Source organism: Synchiropus splendidus, chromosome 4 (assembly GCF_027744825.2).
Source record: "Synchiropus splendidus isolate RoL2022-P1 chromosome 4, RoL_Sspl_1.0, whole genome shotgun sequence".
NCBI classification, from domain to species: domain Eukaryota; kingdom Metazoa; phylum Chordata; class Actinopteri; order Syngnathiformes; family Callionymidae; genus Synchiropus; species Synchiropus splendidus.
In genome coordinates, this window is record NC_071337.1 from 5,407,999 (window position 1) to 5,427,350 (window position 19,352).

Genomic DNA, 19,352 nt, shown 5'->3' on the forward strand with positions numbered 1-19,352 from the left:
CACTTTTCAGGTGAGAAAACCATGATCAAAGAGCTAAAAAAATGACCAGTGGCCTTTCCATGCAGGTGCGAGCGTGAGCCTGGCTGCGCTGTGCACAGGCGCCTCGGTGCAGTTTGATGATGCGTCTGCTGTGGGCCTTATGTACATCATACATACAGTTGAGTGATTTAATGACACTAATATTGCCTGTTACAACAACGTATGGTGCAACATCTGGCTCCACGTCTCCAGTCCATCATGTGCTTAGCCTCATCAGGGAAACTGCGAGGAGGAGGAAAGACTGGCGCTGCTTTAACTGAAGTTGATGAAGATTACCAGACTCTACTCATTGATCATTCAGACTCTGTATTTCGCCGTTTAAAAAATGGCTCTGCCGTCAGACAGCTCCACCTTCTTAAACTAGTTGTGAGAGCAGCGCAGGTAAATGAAGACGGTCCGTAGAACGCGCTGTGTTTCCGCAATATTCTTGTAAATTAAACATGAAAACACTCTCCGTTGTTTACTTTTGGCTGGGAAACGTGTCTCCCACCACATTCTGTAAAAGCTCATGTTGCACTCATGTTCAGCTGGCGACCACGATGTCGCTGGTCTGATCACGACTTCCTCGATACACGCTTTGTCGTGGGTCACAAACCCGCTATTTTGTGGGCTGTTGATTCATTAGGTTTTCAGTTGAAGCTCATGTTCCGCCTTCCGCAGCATATTCTGGCGCCAATGGACAACGCAACATGTAAAAGAGAGATGGAGGTTGGAGTTAGGTAAGGCATGGGATGATGCTCCTTTTTGTCTACACTTAACTCCCCCTGCGGTGCTACGTCAACATGCAGCGCGGAAGGCTGCCTTTGTCGTCAGTATAGAGGAAGGTGAGGAAGTCTGGTGAAAAGTTGAGGAGGCCAGATGGTTTGGACACGAAGGGAGGAGAGACCATCCAAGATAGTTGGAGATGTAGATGAGGAAGACAACCAGCATGGTCCATTCATGAGTATAGGTGTGAAGACAGGATGATCCAGATGAAAGAGGATGGAGGGAGGACTTGATGAGGAAGGCTGGAAAGGGAGGAAGAAGAATTCAGCTCTGTATGGGTTTGGAGTGTAGGAGGAAACTGGAGTGCCTGGAGAGAATCATCTAGTGCAGGAGAACATACAAACTCCACAACGAAAGGACCCAGTTTCAAGGCAAACCAAGAGTTGTGCGAAGCTGTGTCCTTCACAAACCACCGGCCGTCTCTGCTGCCCACTGAGGAATTCCATCACTGATAGAAGTACAGACTGCACTCATGAAGCTCTGTGGTGTGAAGATGTATGTTCTCATTCATGGTCCGTCCTCCTGCTCACCGTGTGGCTTTGCGGTGGAATCGGCCATCTTGACATTGAATGCAACTCCACTCGAGGTATGGTAGCAGCAGCTGAGGAAGTCTCATCCTTTCATGTGGAAAATGGACAAACATTCTTTTTAGTCCTCGACTGAATCACCGTGGAGTCATTTTCCGCAGAAACACAGCGGCGCTTTTCAATAATCTCCCCAGTGACATGGTTATTTGTGTGATTTTGCTCTGTTTCGACTGTAGCCTGCGTGAATACAATCTATGCTGCGACAACTCCCGAGGGCCGATAATGTCTTCATGCTCTCACACATTCTCAATGAGTTTTCATTTGTAAGCATGGTGTGTTGTTCGAGGGACTGTGGAATCCATTTTTTTCATTTTCTCTCGCTGTGTGGCGATGAAATCGTGGCCTTGGATCTATGACGGCTGGTAATTTCCTGTCCTTTGCTCTCGTCTAGCTATTGTCGTAAACATGGTTAGCCAGTGTGACAAACTAAATGTAGCGAATATGGCACCCACATAGTGTATGGTTACGTTGTTTTAATCTTCCTGTTGAGGCTTGCTATTGACCTTCCTTCACTGGATTCCAGTAGCATTACGAGTCTGGTTCCGGCCTCCTGGGCCAGGAAAGGATCAGGGTCAGGGTCAAGGTCGCCGACATCAAGTCATCTGAGACGTTGTTAGAAAGAACCGACACATTTAGTTTCCAAATATCACCACGGATTAGACCGAAATCCCGACAAGTGCGAAGCTCCACGGTCATAACTGAGTCAAACAGCAGCGCCATCTTCTGATGTAACCAGAGGTCCCGACTCTGTAAACCATAGCTGTCAACTCCCCTTATAAAGGAAACCTTACAAACGCATTTTAATATTTTATGATTCCTATTTACATCACAGCAAGACAGACAGTGTACTGGAAAATGATAACAAAGATAACATGTATAAAAGCACTTGCATTACATTTACCACATGGCGCATGTTTTCAAATCAATAATTCTTCCTTGTACGCTTCTCTTCTTACTAGGTGGTAATTCCGATTCTTCCACGCCTACTTCTATGATTTTTCTCTGAATGATTCCTCTTCAAAACAGCGGATGTGGGCCGCAGTGCAACGCGCACACGCACACAACGCTGCTGTCGTCAAACCCGAAAGCAAAGAGAAAAATAAATGCGCGATTGAGGATAACTTTTGCTAGTATGATGCGGCGACTGTCGCCGGCTACCAGCGAGACGAGACGATCCGTTTTGGATCCGAAATTGGCGAGTCGATATCGGTCTGGCGTGAAACATCAGTGGGTATTTTCTGTGTCCTAAAGTTGACAGGTATGGTAAACAAACACAGCTGAGTGCCCATGGGAAGGTTGCAACATCAGCGAGGTGTTGAGGAAGAGGAGCAGGTTCGTGTAAACAAAGTTGTTGTAAAGTGAAGCAATGGCTCATGCTTGTCAGAGGGTGAAGGGTCATATGCAGCAGAGTTGTGCTGTGGTCCAGTTGTCCTCTGAACTGGGACGTTCCCAGCTCCATCACAGGAAGAATGAAGTACACCAGAGCAAACACACCACAAGTGTGTATTTCCTCTTCATCCTTTATTGTCCTAAACTCAAACTGATCAAGACGCTGCTTATGTTCATGAAACAAATCTGACCGTGAAGTGGGTGCTATACTCTCTTAACAGCACACAGTAGTGTGTGGGTTAACAAAGGGACCTACACTTTTCAGGGCGAATCTTGGCACTGCTGCTACTTACTGACTTTTGATCATATGTTGTTTGTTTGTTTATGTTTGATCACAGTCAGTTTTAAAACCTGTTTGAGGGGAGCTTTCAGGGCAAAGAGCTCCATTCGACAAGAACATTTAGAACATCCATCCGCCACTCAACATCTCCTCTGTGAAGCTGAAGCACCTAGTCGGATGAGGCTTCATGAAACAGTCCACTAGGTGGCAAGCTTGGTTTAAAGATGACGTGAGGTTTCATTTAAAGTGGTTGTTGAAATCCAATGATTTTACAGCAGAGAGCACCATCTAATAGACACTGAAAATAAGGACGCCGTTTCATGAAGCCTCATCAGCCTGTCACTACATGCACCAAGTGGTTAGTCAACAGGATCCAACTCTTGTGACGCCATCGAGGCACGTTGACAGTTCTCACTTTGAGCAACACTGCGCTGAATTTGACTCCCTCTTATTATCATTCACCGTAACCTGTCAACTTTGTAAGCGATATATGGTCACTTTCATATTAGTGCGAGGGTTAAGGCACCGCTCCTCCATGAGATGCTTGTGTGGCCCTCTGATCACGAAGACTTCACCTTCACCTTCACCTTTTTATCACACGATTCTTGATCACACTCAAGCTGTGAGTGTTGGTTTGGGTAAAAGCTAGATGACTGGAGGAGGCAGGTGCAACAGTGGTGTCTGGTGTGGACTGGTGTGGATACTGAAGTCTTGACCGTGGCTAAATGGAGGGTACCTCATCACATCATTATTCTAAAAATAAGCTGCGTATTCAGCACCTGCAAAAGAGCAAGTGCGGTTTCCCTGTCAGGGCCGTGTGTATTTAGGCTTCATCTCTGAGGCAGGCCTCATTTTTCAGAAGCAAGCAGCTGTTTCTGGGCCGCGCTGCGAGGAGAGTGGACCTCTGGGCTTTGACTAAATGGAGTTAAAGTGTTTGGAATCATCTTGAAAGTCAGTGCAGGAATAGATTTAGTGTTGAAGACATAAACAAAAGACATTAGTCTTGGTGGTTTAGTTTCACTTATTTCGCTCTGGGGCTGCAGCGTAACGCTGTGAGAAGCATGCGACACCTGGGATGCAACTGCAGCATGGTTTGCCCTCTGGCTCAGCTCTTTGCTACAAGTCTTCTCTGCAGCAACGCTCTCTTTCTGGGATCGATCACAAATCTTCCAATTTACCCACATGACCTCTGGATACTCAAAACTCTCTGCTGCTGCTTCACACTTGGGTGGAAACCAATTTAGTGGGAAGCGCAGTTTGCAGACCAAGGAAGCGGACAGACCCTTCACTGAAGTGGTGATGAAGGCATTTAGTCGCTGAGCAGCAGAGTCTCCTCTTCACCGCTGAACTTTGAAACCTTGCGATGAAAGACATGAGCCAACGACGACACTGAAAATTCACTCTCTTTTTCTTTTGTCGCCCTGTGCAGAAGAGAGAAAGTCCATCCCAGGACCGTCCTCGGGGGCAGTCATCGGCGGAATCCTGGGTTCGCTGGCCCTCATCTTCATCATCATCGCCACCGTCTTCTTCCTCCGTAAACGGCAGGCGGATGCAGGGTAAGGCCCTGTTTAAGGCTTATTTCTCTGCTTCCTATTTAGCCTCCTGTTTGAAATATAATCCTTCCCTCTGGGACAAAAGCGCATTAAAACCTATAAGTTGTCAGGAACCGAGCCATCGGATGATGGTGGCTGACAAATCCTGACCTGCAGTTTGTGGTGCGGGGCTGTTTGCAGATTTGCGTACGCTTCCACCCCCCCCCCACTGGCTTCAGACACCTTGCAATTTCTGTCTCACTGTAAATAGGATTTTAGAAAAATGACTGCACTTTAGCTGTGGGTCGCCTCACCGAGCGCGACGTGGACTGAGTGAAATATGAGGATTAATTCCCAGCCTAAGTAAATGGGGATGTGATGAAACCAATGTGATTCAATGAGACTACGATGATGAATATTAGTCGAGCATATCCATCTGTCCGATGCCTTCAGCCTGGCCAGGACTGGGTCGCATTGATGTTTTCATTTCCTGAGCTGCAGATTCTTCCAGATTCCTCACCTGAATTCTCTAGGGAAGAGTTGGACCTTTCTCTGTCCACTCTGCCTCACTCACGTTATGAATTGAATTTCATCCAGATGGGGGGGTGGGGTCCCTCCAAAGAAGATGGCAGTGTTGCAGTCCCAACTATGAACACAAGTCCAGCCAATCCACACAAGCGACTTCTGCAACATTAGCCCACAAATATGGCCGCCAAGGGTCGCGACAGCTACTGTTTCTATCGGCTGCATATACGAACCGCTGAACACTCGCACTGACACACACAAACATTCCCCACCTTTACCTCTCAGACTCCTCCCATCCAAGCCTCCGTCAGGCTCCGACCTTGTGAGAAGCTCCATGACAAAACAACCAGCGCTCACTACACGCTGTCAGCCCAGAAACTACTCGCACAACACTGTCATAAAAACGATTGGCGTATTTTACCATCAGTTTTTCATCAGGTTTGTGTGTGTTGTGGATGGTTGGGTTCAGGATGAGAGGCTGGGGAAAGGGTCAATGAAATGTCCCCACAATCATGAAAACATAACATCTATGTGTGTGTGTGTTCTGTGCAATTGAAACACTCATGAAGCATATTTTGTTCCAGCTTTTTGTAGCCTAAAAACTGACAGTAAGTTTTCACAAGCTCATTTGCAAAAGTCCTTTTTTCCTGTCACGTTGTTCCAGAGTCATAAATAATTGCAACTTTCACTGCAATTTTTTTTCTTTAAAACAGCTGCAAAATCAGGCATTTTCAAGTCAAATCAGTCAAGAAAACAGTCTGTGAAATCCTGGAGGGACTAATACATTTCACAGTAGCACAAAACGGAATACAGAGATGAATAGCTGGAGTGGTGTCATATTCTTTGCCATGTGGTTGCGAGGTGGAAACCAAGGCGAAGCAGGTGCTGATTCTGTCCTCAGACTGAGGGCCCTGTTTCATCATCCTCAAAATAAAAAAAATAACTCCGGTTGTGTTTCTGTATCTTCCACTCAGGGGTCCTCCCAAGCACAAGCCCCCTCCCCCAGTGAAGGTAAAGGCTGGCAGCTCCACTGAGATGGTGAGTGGACGACCCAGCTAGCAAGGGCTCTACTGTGACCGCGGTTATATTCCCGGCTAAAATGAAGCAACAATCACACCAACTCCATCTGGTCCTCACAATGGTGCGAATGGCTATTGATCCAAGCTCTGAGTGGAAATAATGACCTTCCTCTCTAAAGAGGTCCATTTGGGTCCCGTCCCTCCTCTTCCTCATCTTCCTCTTCCTTTGAAACTTGTTTGTGATCACGTTGTTTTTGCTCCTCATCACTTAAACTCTGCCATTTCACGTTGATTGGAGACATAAAAGGCGTCTGAGCAGCAGCAAAGTGCATCTTTAAAAGCGCCATCGTGGTGAATTGCCAAATTGAGCCTTAATTTTTATAGTGCTGCTCAAAATTCAGAGTTGGGTCAGAGTAATTAAGGCCGTTCTGAAGGCAGCGGCGACAGATCGCCATGACAACACGCCACCACTTCTTTATTTTAATGCTCAAAATGAAATCGCTCACAGAGAGGATTCAAAAACTTTGTTTGAGTAACATTCATGAGATCGTTGTGTTTAATTTTGGCGTTACTATGTAACAACTGGGCCGTGTTTCTGGAGAAACTTTCTTTGTATATCGTCATGTTTCAACTCTACGGAAGGATACTTGCAACCTGGCGTTAACCGGTTCCTATTTTAGGGTGATTTTAAAAGTCTTTTGTTGCTGCTGTTGTCTTCATGCCAACGTGGTGCTACTCATCCGTGAGTCATGCAAGACTCGCCTTAAATGTTTCACTTTGTGTTCCATGTGTTTAAAAACACAGACAAAACAAACGCTCAAATGTCACCCATTGGGTTCAAGTTGCGAATGGAAGAGCGACAGAAGGAGAGCCGCTATGGCTCGAGTCAGATAGTGAGACCTGTTTGCTGCTGCTGGCTCTTCACTCGTGGCCCAGGCAAGTGAAGCTCCAGGACCTGACTCGGCCTGGTTGAAGGCCTGAAGGGTCCGTGCTGGAAGCTAAACAGCACAGCTTGCTATCCGACGAACAAGCTGACGGATTCTTTATTCCAGCCTTAGTAATGTTGAATTTTTCGCAGCTGGTTTGGTTTGGGACTCTTCTTTACCTTTCCTAATCTCCTTCAGTGGTCCCCAGGGAGAGATCTACTCTGACCAGAGTGTGGAGGTGTGTGTGAAACCCTTTCTCTGTCTGCTCCATTTTTCATTGTCTGCTTTTATTCTCCTCCTGTGACTTCTCCATCTGCAGCTGAACAAACCATCAGAACCTCCCACCGCCACCGAGATGGCACCTCTTAGCCCCGAGGAGGTGTACTACGAGCCCACAGGGGGGGAGCCTATCACGGTACACACACACACACACACACACACACACACACACACACACACACACACGCATCCTGCCACGCAGTTAAATATAGACATAAAACCATGGTTCCCGGCTGATGTTCGAGACTCAGCTGGAATCACTGCGTGTTTGCACAGCGACACGCCGCGACGCGACGCCACGGCCTGCGAGTCTTAGTTAGGAGAGCGAACAGCGATTCTACATTAAACTCCAGGCAGGTAACGAAAAATCAGAAGCCATTTTAGAAAGCGGATGCTGACGAATGGAGCCAATTAAAACCCTAATGGTAAAGAGGTCACCGACGGGGTCTGATGTTAGCGAAGGTTAGCGCCACTGCAGGCGTCGTCGCTAACGTTACCTCGGCCACCTAAAACTGTAATTGGGCGCCCAGGCGTCACTGTGTGGTTACGTTCGCGGAGGCCTCATTGACGCAGGTGTCACAGCTGTTCTTTACTAAGTTTAGCATCCACCTCAGCGAGCGACATCAAACATTAAGGATGGGAAGACGCCAACTGCTTCAAAGCTGCAACGGCATCTCATCCTGTTTCATGCCAGACTCTGGAAAACATTTACGTTTTTCCTCTTATGTTGAGTCGTCCAACAAGGCAGCTCATAGTAATGGGGGGAAGAGCGCTGTTCTCAGTCCCATCCTGCGTCGACTGGTCTTTGAGTACAAGATTAGAATTGACTCATGGTTCCAGACACCGGACTCATACGATGTAAAATAATAATCCACCCTTGAAAAATACTCAAAAGTGGGTTTGATAAAGATCGAGATTTCAAGTTTGTTTAAACCTTTTTGTTTTATTTTGAATATGTGTGCTCTGCAAAGGGTTGGTCGCTTGAGTTTGGCGCCTCCTGTTGGTTTGTTTAACGTGTGGCGGCGTGTGGAAGTCATGTGACAGAACTAGCTTGAGTCACACTGAGGCTGAATTGAAAAGCTTAACTTGTCCTAAGTTTTGTTTCTGATAGCAAAACAGTCATTTGTACTTCATGTTTATGTTCTGTTACATAAATGTGCAAAGAGAAATTGACGTATGGTTTGATATATAATTACATATGCATGTTGTTACCGAAGATCTGCGTCCACCACCACTTTAAGTCGGAAATAAAGAAAACTGTGGAACACTGGTTGATCCGTCAAGTCAACCTAAACCGAAACAAAGCAGTTGTATATTTACTGCGAATGTAAGGTTTGGAGGATGGAAGTGGCAGAAATAAACTTATAGCGGACAGGAGTTCACAGTTATAAACCGAGTTCTCAAAATAGAACGCAGTTCCATCAGACGGTTGAGAGTAAAGTTCAAGTACTTGGCCCCAACAAAGTTGTATCTAACCAGGAGGCTTATTTCGACACTCAACTAGGTTGGAAAAAGGGAAAGCAAGTTACACCAAAGCAAAAGAGAACCAAGAAGAAAAATGTCAACAACGTTGTTATGGAAAACAAAAGTGTTCAAACCCCGCCTGTTCCTGTTCCTGTAAACGGCAGAGATTGTAGCTGACAGCAAGTGGATCAGCGAAGTACATTCTTGCCTGGTGTCGAGGGTTTCCTGCGAGGGTAGTCGGCCTCTCTCCTCCACGTTTGAGTCCCAGAGTGAGACACAGTCGAGGGCAGAAGGCAGCCATCTGTGCCGCATTGAAGCACATTTAGAGGAGGTTCCCTGGCGCTGTAGGCAGCGCGTCACTCGAGAAAAAGCGGGTGGTTGGCAGAAGGATGAACTCGGGGTGGTGGTTCTTTCACGCTACATAATTATTAGAAGTCAGTGGGTATAAATCGCACCTCAAATGATCATTTGTTTCACCCACATGCCTGTTAGCATGGTGCCACTTAAGGTGCTATATATGCGCAACATCTGATGCCAACTCGGCCTTTTCTATAGGTGGAAGGCGAAACATTTGACTCCATTGAAAAGCCTCTGTATTTTGGAGCGCTAAAATAGGAAGCCCACTTCTGTGTTTTCTATGTCTATGTCTATTTTAAAAAGCGCGATTTTAGCTTCATAATAATGAGGTGCATCTTCTTCCTCTCTAGAACATGGACGAGGAGAACAGCGGCGCGCTGAACGGCGCCAACACGAGGCTCAGCCACAGCGGCGCGGACAGCCGCTACGACATGAACTCAGCCAATCACGAGGCGGTCAACATCGGTCGCGGCGAGAGCTTCGTCTCTCCCGCCATGTACGTGTAGTCGCTCACCGGCGGTGATGTTGCATGAAGCGTCGGGCGCTCACTCCCTAACCTCCCCCCTCTTCTGTTCTATCACGAAACTTCGCCTCACACAATCATTTCATTTCCCAACAATAGATTTAATTTTTATATACGTGAAAGAGGTTTTCTCAGAAGTGCTTCAGATATAATATAGTGGCGATGCGACGAGGAATGACACACACTCCAGCAGAGTCACACACAAGCACCTGGTGGACAAAGTTGCATTTTGTGAACACACGCAACCCACTTGACACATGCACACACTGACCTTTTGGGGACACAAAGAAACGGAAATGTATGTCAAGGCCAACAAACTCCCACCGTGGAGGAACACAGTGGAATACTCACTCGTACGCTCCTCTTTTCTCTTTTTTATTGTTTACTTTTCGAGGAATAATGTGGCGACGATCCACTCTCATTCATTGGCAAGGAAACAGTGAACGAACTGCCCAAGAAAACAGCGGTTAGCGCCGACAGATGAGGCGCCGCGCGACACACACCACATTGTGTTCCCAGTGAAAGTATCAGGGAGGTGAAATTCGTGATGGAAAATCACTTGTAGAATAGTTTCTTGTCACTTTAATCGTGTCTCATTTGTGCGCACCCATCGTGTTTCTTGGGTTGATTAATCAGGTCTGATGTTGGAATCTCAATTTGGACTTTTCGGGTTAACTGTATTTCAGATAACTGCAGCCTGTTTTGCTGCAGGGATTCTGGTGTGGGACCGGGGTCAGTGCGAGGGCCCCGACTGCTCCGCAGTTGCTCAGTCCCAGAGGCAACAATTAGAGTCCCACTGACAGCTTTCTGTCAGGACCCGCCTCGACTTTCTCTGCATTTTGAGTGGACTCAGAATCAGAGCCGGAGGTATCAGCGAGACTCGGCCGTGCGTGACCCTCTCGCTGGTTCGCCGGGCTGCTCCCGCAACCGCTTGAGTCAGATTGTTCGCGATTCACTTGTTTGGAGGTGAAGTGACAAGACAGAAAAGATTCAAATCCAACATTGGCTGGTTAACTCAGCGGGTAAAAACAAAAGTCGGGAGTCATGGGTTCGACTCCCACTGGGGCCTTAGGCACCATAATTGGTGCAACATCTTGATCCACAGGATAAAAGTCTCTAACTGAAAATCCAGAACATCCAGCAGCGAAACAAGATCCACATCACTGAACCAGGAAACGAGCCAGAGGTTAACACTGAACCCACGCATCAGACAGATGAATCTAAAACAGGCAATTGCAGTCAGACAAAGGTCCCTAGCTAGTCAAGTCGGATGAAGCTTCATGAAACAGCATCATTTCATTTCCAGTGGACACAAGATGGCGCTGCTCTACTCTTCAATCTTTGGCCTTGTGCGACTCGTTTCATGAAACCACTGATCATTGTTAAACCAGCGCCACCTGCTGAGCTCTGAATTGAAGACAATGCTTCACGAAGCTTCGTTCATTCGTCCGTTCTAACGGTCGCAAGCAGCTACAGTTCTGCATTTAGCATTTAGAATTTGAAAAGGCAAGTAGTCCCAACACATGAGGTCTCATATTTCGGGCCATTGAAGCTTCGTGAAACCGTGAGATGAGCGAGCGACTGAGGGTAAACTGGCCGAGGTTATGACGATACAAACACCAACACATGCAAATTGGACCCGCTGACATCTTTATTTTCAACATTTTAGCTTTTTTTTAAATCTGTTTTTCCGCTCCAGCAAATGTAAATCCTGAACAACAATGCATTAGCAGATGTCAGATCGTACCAAATGACAATGTAAATAATATCGATACGCTTCATATCGTCGGTGAAATGTGTTTACAAAAATAGTCACGTTGGTGTCATCGATGTGAAGGGAGTCGGTGATGATGTCAAACTGGAATGAAGAGGTGATTCGTTTTGGAGGATCCCCATAAAGAACAGAAAAATAATGAGCTGAAAAAAAGAAATGTTGTATGTTTGCATGGCATGACCAGTGGTGAGCGCCACCTTGTGGTCTGGCACCGAACCATGATGAATACACCTTCATGTAACGTTTGCTTCCGATTGCTTTATTTGTGTCATTTTAAGAACATTTAATGTGTGGGGGTTTTTTGTCAGAGCTGCGTTTGTGGATCAAAGGGAGCAGCTGGTACCTAAAATGTTTTTGGACTGGGACAAGTTAAACTGCAATTTTGGTGATGATCAAACTTTAGATCAGAGTAGGTTTTAATGATCAGCTTTTAACTAACCTTAGATGTGAATATCCTTTTTTTAATCTCAAGAATGAATTCAATAAAAAGCTAAACATTTTTATTTTTGCGTTCAGCATTGACACTCGGGTGGAACCACTGCCCTCCAGCATGGAGGACGTTCCTTTTGGGGTCATGAATTGGACGTACACTTTGGGAGGAGTCTAGGTTTAATGTTTGCTTTTAGTTGCCGTAGAATGTTATGTTTCACACTCTGGGAGGAGTTTGTCGCTCCAGAGACCTCGAAGATTGTAAAAAAAAAAAGGGACCTTGTAAATAAAATATGTGCACTTGTCATGAAGCTTCATGAAACAGGGACGTCATTTTCAGAGCCTTGTCAGCGGTTCCTCAATCTTTGCCCTTGAACAGGTATGAACCCAGGGCGCCACCTACTGGTCTCTGAAAGTGAGCTGAAAGTGAGCCCAGTAGGTGGCGCCCTGGGCTCCTGTTCCTGCTAGATGCTTCATGAAGCTTCTAGCAGGAACAGGATGAATGAAAATGGAGCCTGGCTATTGTGAATTTGAATAGGGCAGTGCATTTCCTCAGCTGCACTCCCGAGCTCTGGGTGGTGACCAAAGCTTGCTGATATGAAGCTCGGCATCCAGGTGAGGCTCAGCGCAGACACGGTGGACGCCTGTTGTGTTGTTCTGAGGAGGCAGAGACTGGAGGTTTCCATTGTTCTGGCAGGAGGAGGCGTCATAAAGGGATTGGCAGGATGGAAAACCCTGAAAAACACTTTTATTTTTCTGTCTTTGAAGCTAGGTTAGCATGCGCAGCATAGCAAAGAACCTCTCGCTTGACATCGGTGCAGAAACTGGCCAACCCAGATGGCTTGATGTCAATAAACAGAAAAGGGATTCAGTTGTCAAAGGTGGCTCCCAGCCGTGGAAGCCACTAAACAATTTATCATTTCAATCTCACTCTTCACTGCAACGCTCCTCTCCTCTGCTTGTGTCCCACAAGGTCCACCTTCGACAAGTTAGCTCCTCAGTTAGCCTGAATTGGACCCACCTCTTTTTCACTTTATCCAGTCACATTTCAGATAAAAACACCCGAAATTATGATTTATAATTGAATTTTGGAATGAAGCTAACGTGCTAGCTGATGGACAGACGGAAGTAAAACGTGTAACTTGTGAAACTGTGCTTGTTAACAAGTAAACAAACATTAAAAATCAGATCCATTTCATCTGGGGAATTGTCTTGTTTATTTCTGGGTGTAACCAAAATAAAGGACCAAAGTTTTTGTTGCTGAAAGTGTGTGACTTGTTCCAAACGTCTGTTATTCAAATGAATAGCTGTCAAGCAGTTGCGGTTTTAATTTGTGTAATGCTGTAGTCGATGAAAACATTTCCAAAGTCGCGTTTCTATGAGTCAGCGGTCGAGCTTTCCTCAGCTTCAGTTCTGTTCATCATCTATTGACTGTGCCATTTTCATAATAAACGACTGAAACACATCATCGGCTTCTGTTTTGATCTGGAAAATGACGCTGCGTTCAAGGTAACTCAGGAGAGGGGAGTTGGGAATGAGTGACGTCCATTAAAGCTATTCTCTCACATCCGAATATAAGAAACTTCATGACCAACATAACTTTTATAAGACCCTGAGTATGAAGAGGATAAAAAATGTTCGCTATGTGTTTGTTTCTTTTGCCTGAAAGCATTGATTCAAAACATACTACTTCCTGTTTACATTCAGGGAAGCCATCTTGGATTGTGGACCCAGGGTGGTGACACTTCTCCGGCCTTCCAACAGGGAAATCTCACATCGGGTGAAGGCACCAGGTAAAAAAATGAAAAGAGAGAGGCCAGTGCCTTGGTGCACCCCGGTGTTACTCAGAATAACTGGTGAGGTCGTTGGAGACCGAGGCCTCCATGTTGCTGTCCAGCTTCTCTACCAGCAGTAATGGAGTTGTAGGTGCTGAGGAAGATTTTTCCCGTGTTATTGCACCACCACCTTCTGCTCATTGTAACTGACAGACTTCTTTAAATCTGATCTGATGACAGACAACATGCATGGCAGGTGCCCAGGAGTTTTATTTCTTTTTAAGGTCATGTTTTGTTTTTGAAGATGGGGTGTTTTTGTTTGTTTGTTTGTTGTTTTTTGTTGTTTTTTTTATTCCTTTTTAAATCTTTTTTTTTTTTTTTTTGTCATAGTGCAGGATGGCTGTTTTGGTTTGCTTCACATTTTTAAGGTCGGCGAGCTGTTTTTGGCCCCAACCCTCGTTCAGTAACACAGCTGGAATGAAGTCACTAATTCTCAGGAACAGGTGCAATCTTTCCTCTCCCAGCTGACCACAGCGGAGGAAGTCACCTTCCGAAATCACAGCCCGATCGACAGGTGGTGGGCTGGCCTCTGATTTGGTTTAGCCTCAGGACGTACGACGAACGATGCCAAATGAGACGGAAGAATCGTTCAGTTTCTAAGTCGAATTAAAGCCATCTGGGGGCAGTTTTTTGTCTGTGGTTCCTGTCTTGTTCAACAGCGACTCCAGTCACTCCGGGCTGTTTACCTTTTCCTCCCTGTGCAAAGTCGATAACAGCCGTGAGAGTTGGAAGTCATGATGAACTACAGATTTAATAAAGGGTTGTGCTCGCCTGTGGTGGAGGTGAGGAGTTCTGAGCAGGTGTTTTCATACCTAAGTGCGCGGCTGTGAATCTCAGGAAAGGTGATCCAGCGCCCTCTGGAACTGTCGACAGATGCACTGGCAATGAATGTCGCCAATAATGAACGATCCGCTTCTTTTGTGCCTTCATTCTCTTTAATCTCACGTCTGAGAACTCGATGCACCTTCTTTATGGTTCTTTCCTGCTCTTCAATTTCACATAATATGACAATGACTTGCGTAGGGAATAACAGCAGGGCCAGCTCTTCTTCTTTGACATGGTGACACGATTAAGGAGGCACCTCAATGGACCATGATGTTTGCTGATGATACAGCGTGAGCGAAGAGGAGAATCTGGGGAGGGACGGGCAGAGATCAAGGTAGGTGAAGAAGAGAGTGCAGGCAGGGTCACAGGCTGATCATTGTGTATGTACAGTGGTACCTCGGTTCTCGACCACAATCCATTCCAGTCGTCCGTTCGAGAAGCGATTTGTTTGAAATCTGAAGCGATTTTTCCCATTACAATGAATGGGGAAAGAAATTATGTGTTCCAAGCCTTAAAATAGTCTTTTGTAGGAGTGAATGAAGAGTGTCTGCTGCAGGTGGCTGTTCCTCTATGTGTGTGGCCGCTGCATGTGGGAGGGGTTGCCGAGTGAGTGACGTCTCTCCAGAAGTGAAGAGGTGCCCGGTGCATGTCCAGCTCTGAATGTGCGCTTCTTCGAAATACGAAGCAAAAAAATCTCAAAATTTTTGTTCAAAGTCCGAGACATTCGAAAAAACCGAGGTACCACTGTATATTTATTGTCCTTTTCAGATAATAAGAGGTTCATAGGATGCTGCAAATTGCCCTCCAGTCTGCATTTCCCAGTTTAATGGCATGATATTACTGCTCATGGTTGCAGGTGATTTATTTTTGTTGCCATTTGAATTAGTGCCGAGTTTGATTTTAAACTGTACACATTTAACACATTGCCGCAATATATGCACCGAGCCAGGGTTTATTTTTATTTTACGGCTGAAGATAATTTCATTCATTCAACAACACAGTGAATTTTCACTGTTAAATAGCGGTTTAAATGAAAAAAAGACAAAAAGCACATTTGAAATTTTCTACTTTGTAACATGACATTTTTTAAATGACTTAAATGACAGATCGAGATGATGAATCTAAACATTGAACTGTTATTTACAATAACAGTCTTTGACTCCTGATCCTTTATTGTGCAGTTTTTCTGCCAGTTGAAGAGAGCAACGTCTTTGTTTTTAGTTTGTCTGGGAAGCAGTGAGCAGCCAGGTGGTCTCTCTCACTGCAGCGACAGTCACAGCATGGATTTGAGTGAGGCTGGTGCTACATATTGAATATTCATATGAAGACAGTATTTTTTCCTGATTTAGCAGAAATCTACTCAATTTGTTACATTTGAGACACTACACTTTAATGTTACATGTAATGTGTGTAATGTTCAGTGTTAAAACTAAGTACTAAATCTAAATCTAAATCTCAGTTTTGAGGATTTAGACGCCCGCTTGTGGTCCTCGGCTCCTCTGACTGCCCATCAGGCTCGCAACTGAAAGTCTGTGATTTTGAAACGGCTGCCCAGCAGCAACTGGAAAACGCTATTGTGGCAGGAGTGCGAGCTGCTTCCGACTGCGGAGGAGTCAGAGGAGCCGAGGAGCAGAAGGAGGCGTCTATCTCCACCTGTCTGAGGTCAGGAAAAAAAACGGGTGTCTCCATTTTTACATCCATGCTGTCGACGGATAGCTTTGTTTTCTACTCTTCTTCGAATGAAGTAAACATTCTATTTATCTCGAAGATCAAACCTTTTTCATCCTGAGGTTGAAGTCCTACCGCCCCAGTTCTCTTCCTTCAGATGGTGTCTGACTTTTATAAAAAGGAAAAACCTTCAGTGAAAATGTCAAATGTGTCGACCACTCACTGTTAATAAGGGGTAAAGTAATAACATTTAAAAGGGGCTCAAATATCATTTGAAGTTCTAAATCAGCTGGTTGAAGAGCACAGGGAGTCATATTAAGTCAGTAGTGACATGATCCCAAATGGGGGTTAATAGCTCCATAAAATCCTTTGGGAGACCTGGATTCAGCTCTGGAGTTTGACAGGCTTCAGATGTTGAGGTGAGGTAGCAGAGCTGAAGATCCTCCTGGGACCACAGAGTTGGAGACAGACATGGGGTCTGGACAGGTGTGTGGAGGAGAGAAAGAATGTTGGAGGTAAATAGAGCCTCTTGCAGTGGTGAGCCCTAAAAAGAAAGACGGACACGGTGTTGCGCTCATGTTCTGAATGAGCTGTAAATGTTCTCCCATCCGTCTTGAGGTTCATCAGTGTCAAGGTTATTTACCAGTTTAAATCTTTAATGAAGGTCACGTCACGAGTGGCAGGTGGTCTATTTATTGTCAGCCTGACTGAGGTCCCTCCTCCTGGCCGAGCACTGTCGGATCAGATGAGAGCAGACGTGTTCGGTGTCGGCACGTGTTTCGTTCCCATTTCTGGCCAATTAACCGCGTCCTAAAGTTCGTCCTGGTCCCCGCGCGCCGCTGCTTTCTGACAAAGATGTCAAGCCAGTGGAGGAAGGGCTGGAGGAATCAGGAGAGATTCAGCTGGCCGCCACGCGACGGATGCAGTGCAACGCTGCCGTGAGAGGCTGATGGAGCCACGGGCGCCGAGGAGACTGCAGCTCCACCTGATGAATGTTCAGCGTCTGCTGCAGTCAGACATCCATCAGAGCAGAAGGAACAGATGGAGTCTGAAGCTTTATTTTAGCTTGAAGAATGAAGCTTGTTAGCATTTATGTCTCTGCATTCAGCAAAGTTGGGATGAAGGAAGGAGAATTTGAAATGTGCCCTTTCGGCCGTCCATAGCGGAGGTAAGATCGCGGGGGCAGCAGTGTGAGCAATGACACCCAGAGGAGGGAGTTCATCTCATTTCAGCTACACGTCTTGGACCACAACCTAAAGCTTATGAACATCTCAGAGTTGGACCAGAAAATGAAGCGGCTCAGTTGTCCATGCCTCCCTCCTGAACAAGACCCTGAGATACATGGTCTCCTGGACAGATCATTCCCAAACTACAATGGTTGCCACGGCTTCTGGTTGCTTCAGTAGACATGTAGTTTATCAAAGTTCTGAGTCTGAGCCCTGTGAAAACAGGACTGACCTGTTCACAACCTGAGTTTCACCTCACGCTGCGATGGGCTGATGCAGCTTCAGAGACTAGGGTTGGTGACGTTGGTTTTAAGATCTCATGAGGTCTCATCATAGGATCGCTAGACCCCCATGACATGAACTGAAATACCTCAATGATGATCCACTACCAGGACGTCTCATCTTCGCCATGGTTCTACAGTCATTCTCCACCAGGTAAGAGGAGACGTGCGGTCAAACGGTTTGCTCCAACCTGAACCCCGTGGTGCTGAAGCTGACTTGTTGTGGTGACAGGAGAAGTGTAGCCCTATTGTTCTACCTTTGATGTTCTACCCTTTCAACTCAGTCCATGACTCTACTGATACTGCCTAAACGTCTTTATTGAAAACATATTTTCCAGGCCAGATTCACTCACAAGGTTCATCTTTATGTGGATCATATGGCCCATTAATGCTCAACCTTACATACAGTGCTCTGCTGTATTTCTGCATGTTTCCACAGAGCTTAAAGACACAGGCTAAACGGAGAGGTTCCACCAGCAACCATGGGGGGTTACTCCCCAATACTTAGCTCCAAGAAGAAATCCTCCGTCCTCCAGAGGCGATATATTCAACAGCCTCACCGACCACTGCGCTGCAGGAGGTACATGTTCAATACTTCTTCCACAGTCACCATGTCTGTTTTAGAGTTGGATGTTGTCACAAACCTTTGACTTGAGGTTGGAACTAGAATTCAGGAAGTTTGTGTGTGTGAGATGTAAAAGAGAACACTGAATAATAAAGAAAGAGAGTTGAAATTCATTTTCACTACATGCTTGTAGTAGATTTTCCGTTACATTAGAACTGAGGATGTAATTTTTCTTTATGAATCTTGGTATCGTATTGGATCAAATCGTGAGACCACTGAAGACGCACAGCCCAACAAAATAGTCCATGTATGAGGGGCTGTCTGTCTGTCTGAGCCCTGTGATGGATTGGAGACCTTTCCAGAGTGTCCCCTGCATCCTGCCCTGAGTGGCTGGGATTCAACTCTGTGACCGCATAAATGAATGTTTCCTACTGTGTCAGGCGACTGGAGGATTTGAGACACGAAGAAGACATAACAATGGCCTCAGCGACCAACGCTGCCTCCGTTTCCTCTTTTGTTTGTCTTAGAGTTTGTCGTTGTCATAGACCTTTGACTCTGGGCTGCTCCCCCTGGTGGATATATTGGTGAACAGCAATACCAAAGCATACCAAAGCATGTGATCAGCGACAGTAGCATGGTTTGAAATGGACGGGTACAATTTCGCACATAAAGGGGGCAGAAATGAGCCTGAAGTGTTTCACGTGTCGTAAAAATGTCTCTAAAACGTTAATTTAAAGTGTCGCTTCTCAATGAAAACACCACAGCGCTACATCCTCAGAAGGAAGTCGCCTAGCAACACTGCATTTATTGCACTCGCTTAAACACAACACAGTTTATACACCACTCTGAAAAGATACGAAACCATATGAAATCAGTTGTAGAATGAAGTAGTGACGGCAGTTCCACAAGTACACAGACAAGACAGTAAGATTATCCCCACTAGCAAAGTTCAAAGGTGGTCCCTCCTTCTCTATAGCCTACTGAAGAACAGTACTTTTCCAAAATCTATGACAGAGCGCTGCGACTGAAGTGAGATTTGGAGGTTCGAGATGATGGTTAGGAAA

The 19,352-nt window shown here is 45.8% G+C and overlaps 1 protein-coding gene across 2 annotated transcripts in view; it reads left to right on the top strand.

Moving 5' to 3' along the window:
* The window catches only part of pvrl2l (PVR cell adhesion molecule related 2 like), a 317,663-nt gene extending 304,325 nt beyond the window's left edge, over positions 1-13,338 (top strand). The window contains exons 7-11 of one of the 2 annotated variants that reach the window (XR_008414428.1): positions 4,490-4,616; positions 6,092-6,155; positions 7,382-7,477; positions 9,513-12,267; positions 12,386-13,338. Coding sequence is in view for 1 of the 2 variants with exons in the window: in XM_053863778.1 (XP_053719753.1) it covers positions 4,490-4,616; positions 6,092-6,155; positions 7,382-7,477; positions 9,513-9,668 (443 nt within the window). In the remaining variant the exon portion in view is untranslated. Of the gene's footprint in view, positions 1-4,489; positions 4,617-6,091; positions 6,156-7,381; positions 7,478-9,512 lie in introns of both variants that reach the window. The other variant, XM_053863778.1, reaches the window with a different exon arrangement.
* The last annotated feature ends 6,014 nt before the right edge of the window (positions 13,339-19,352 follow it).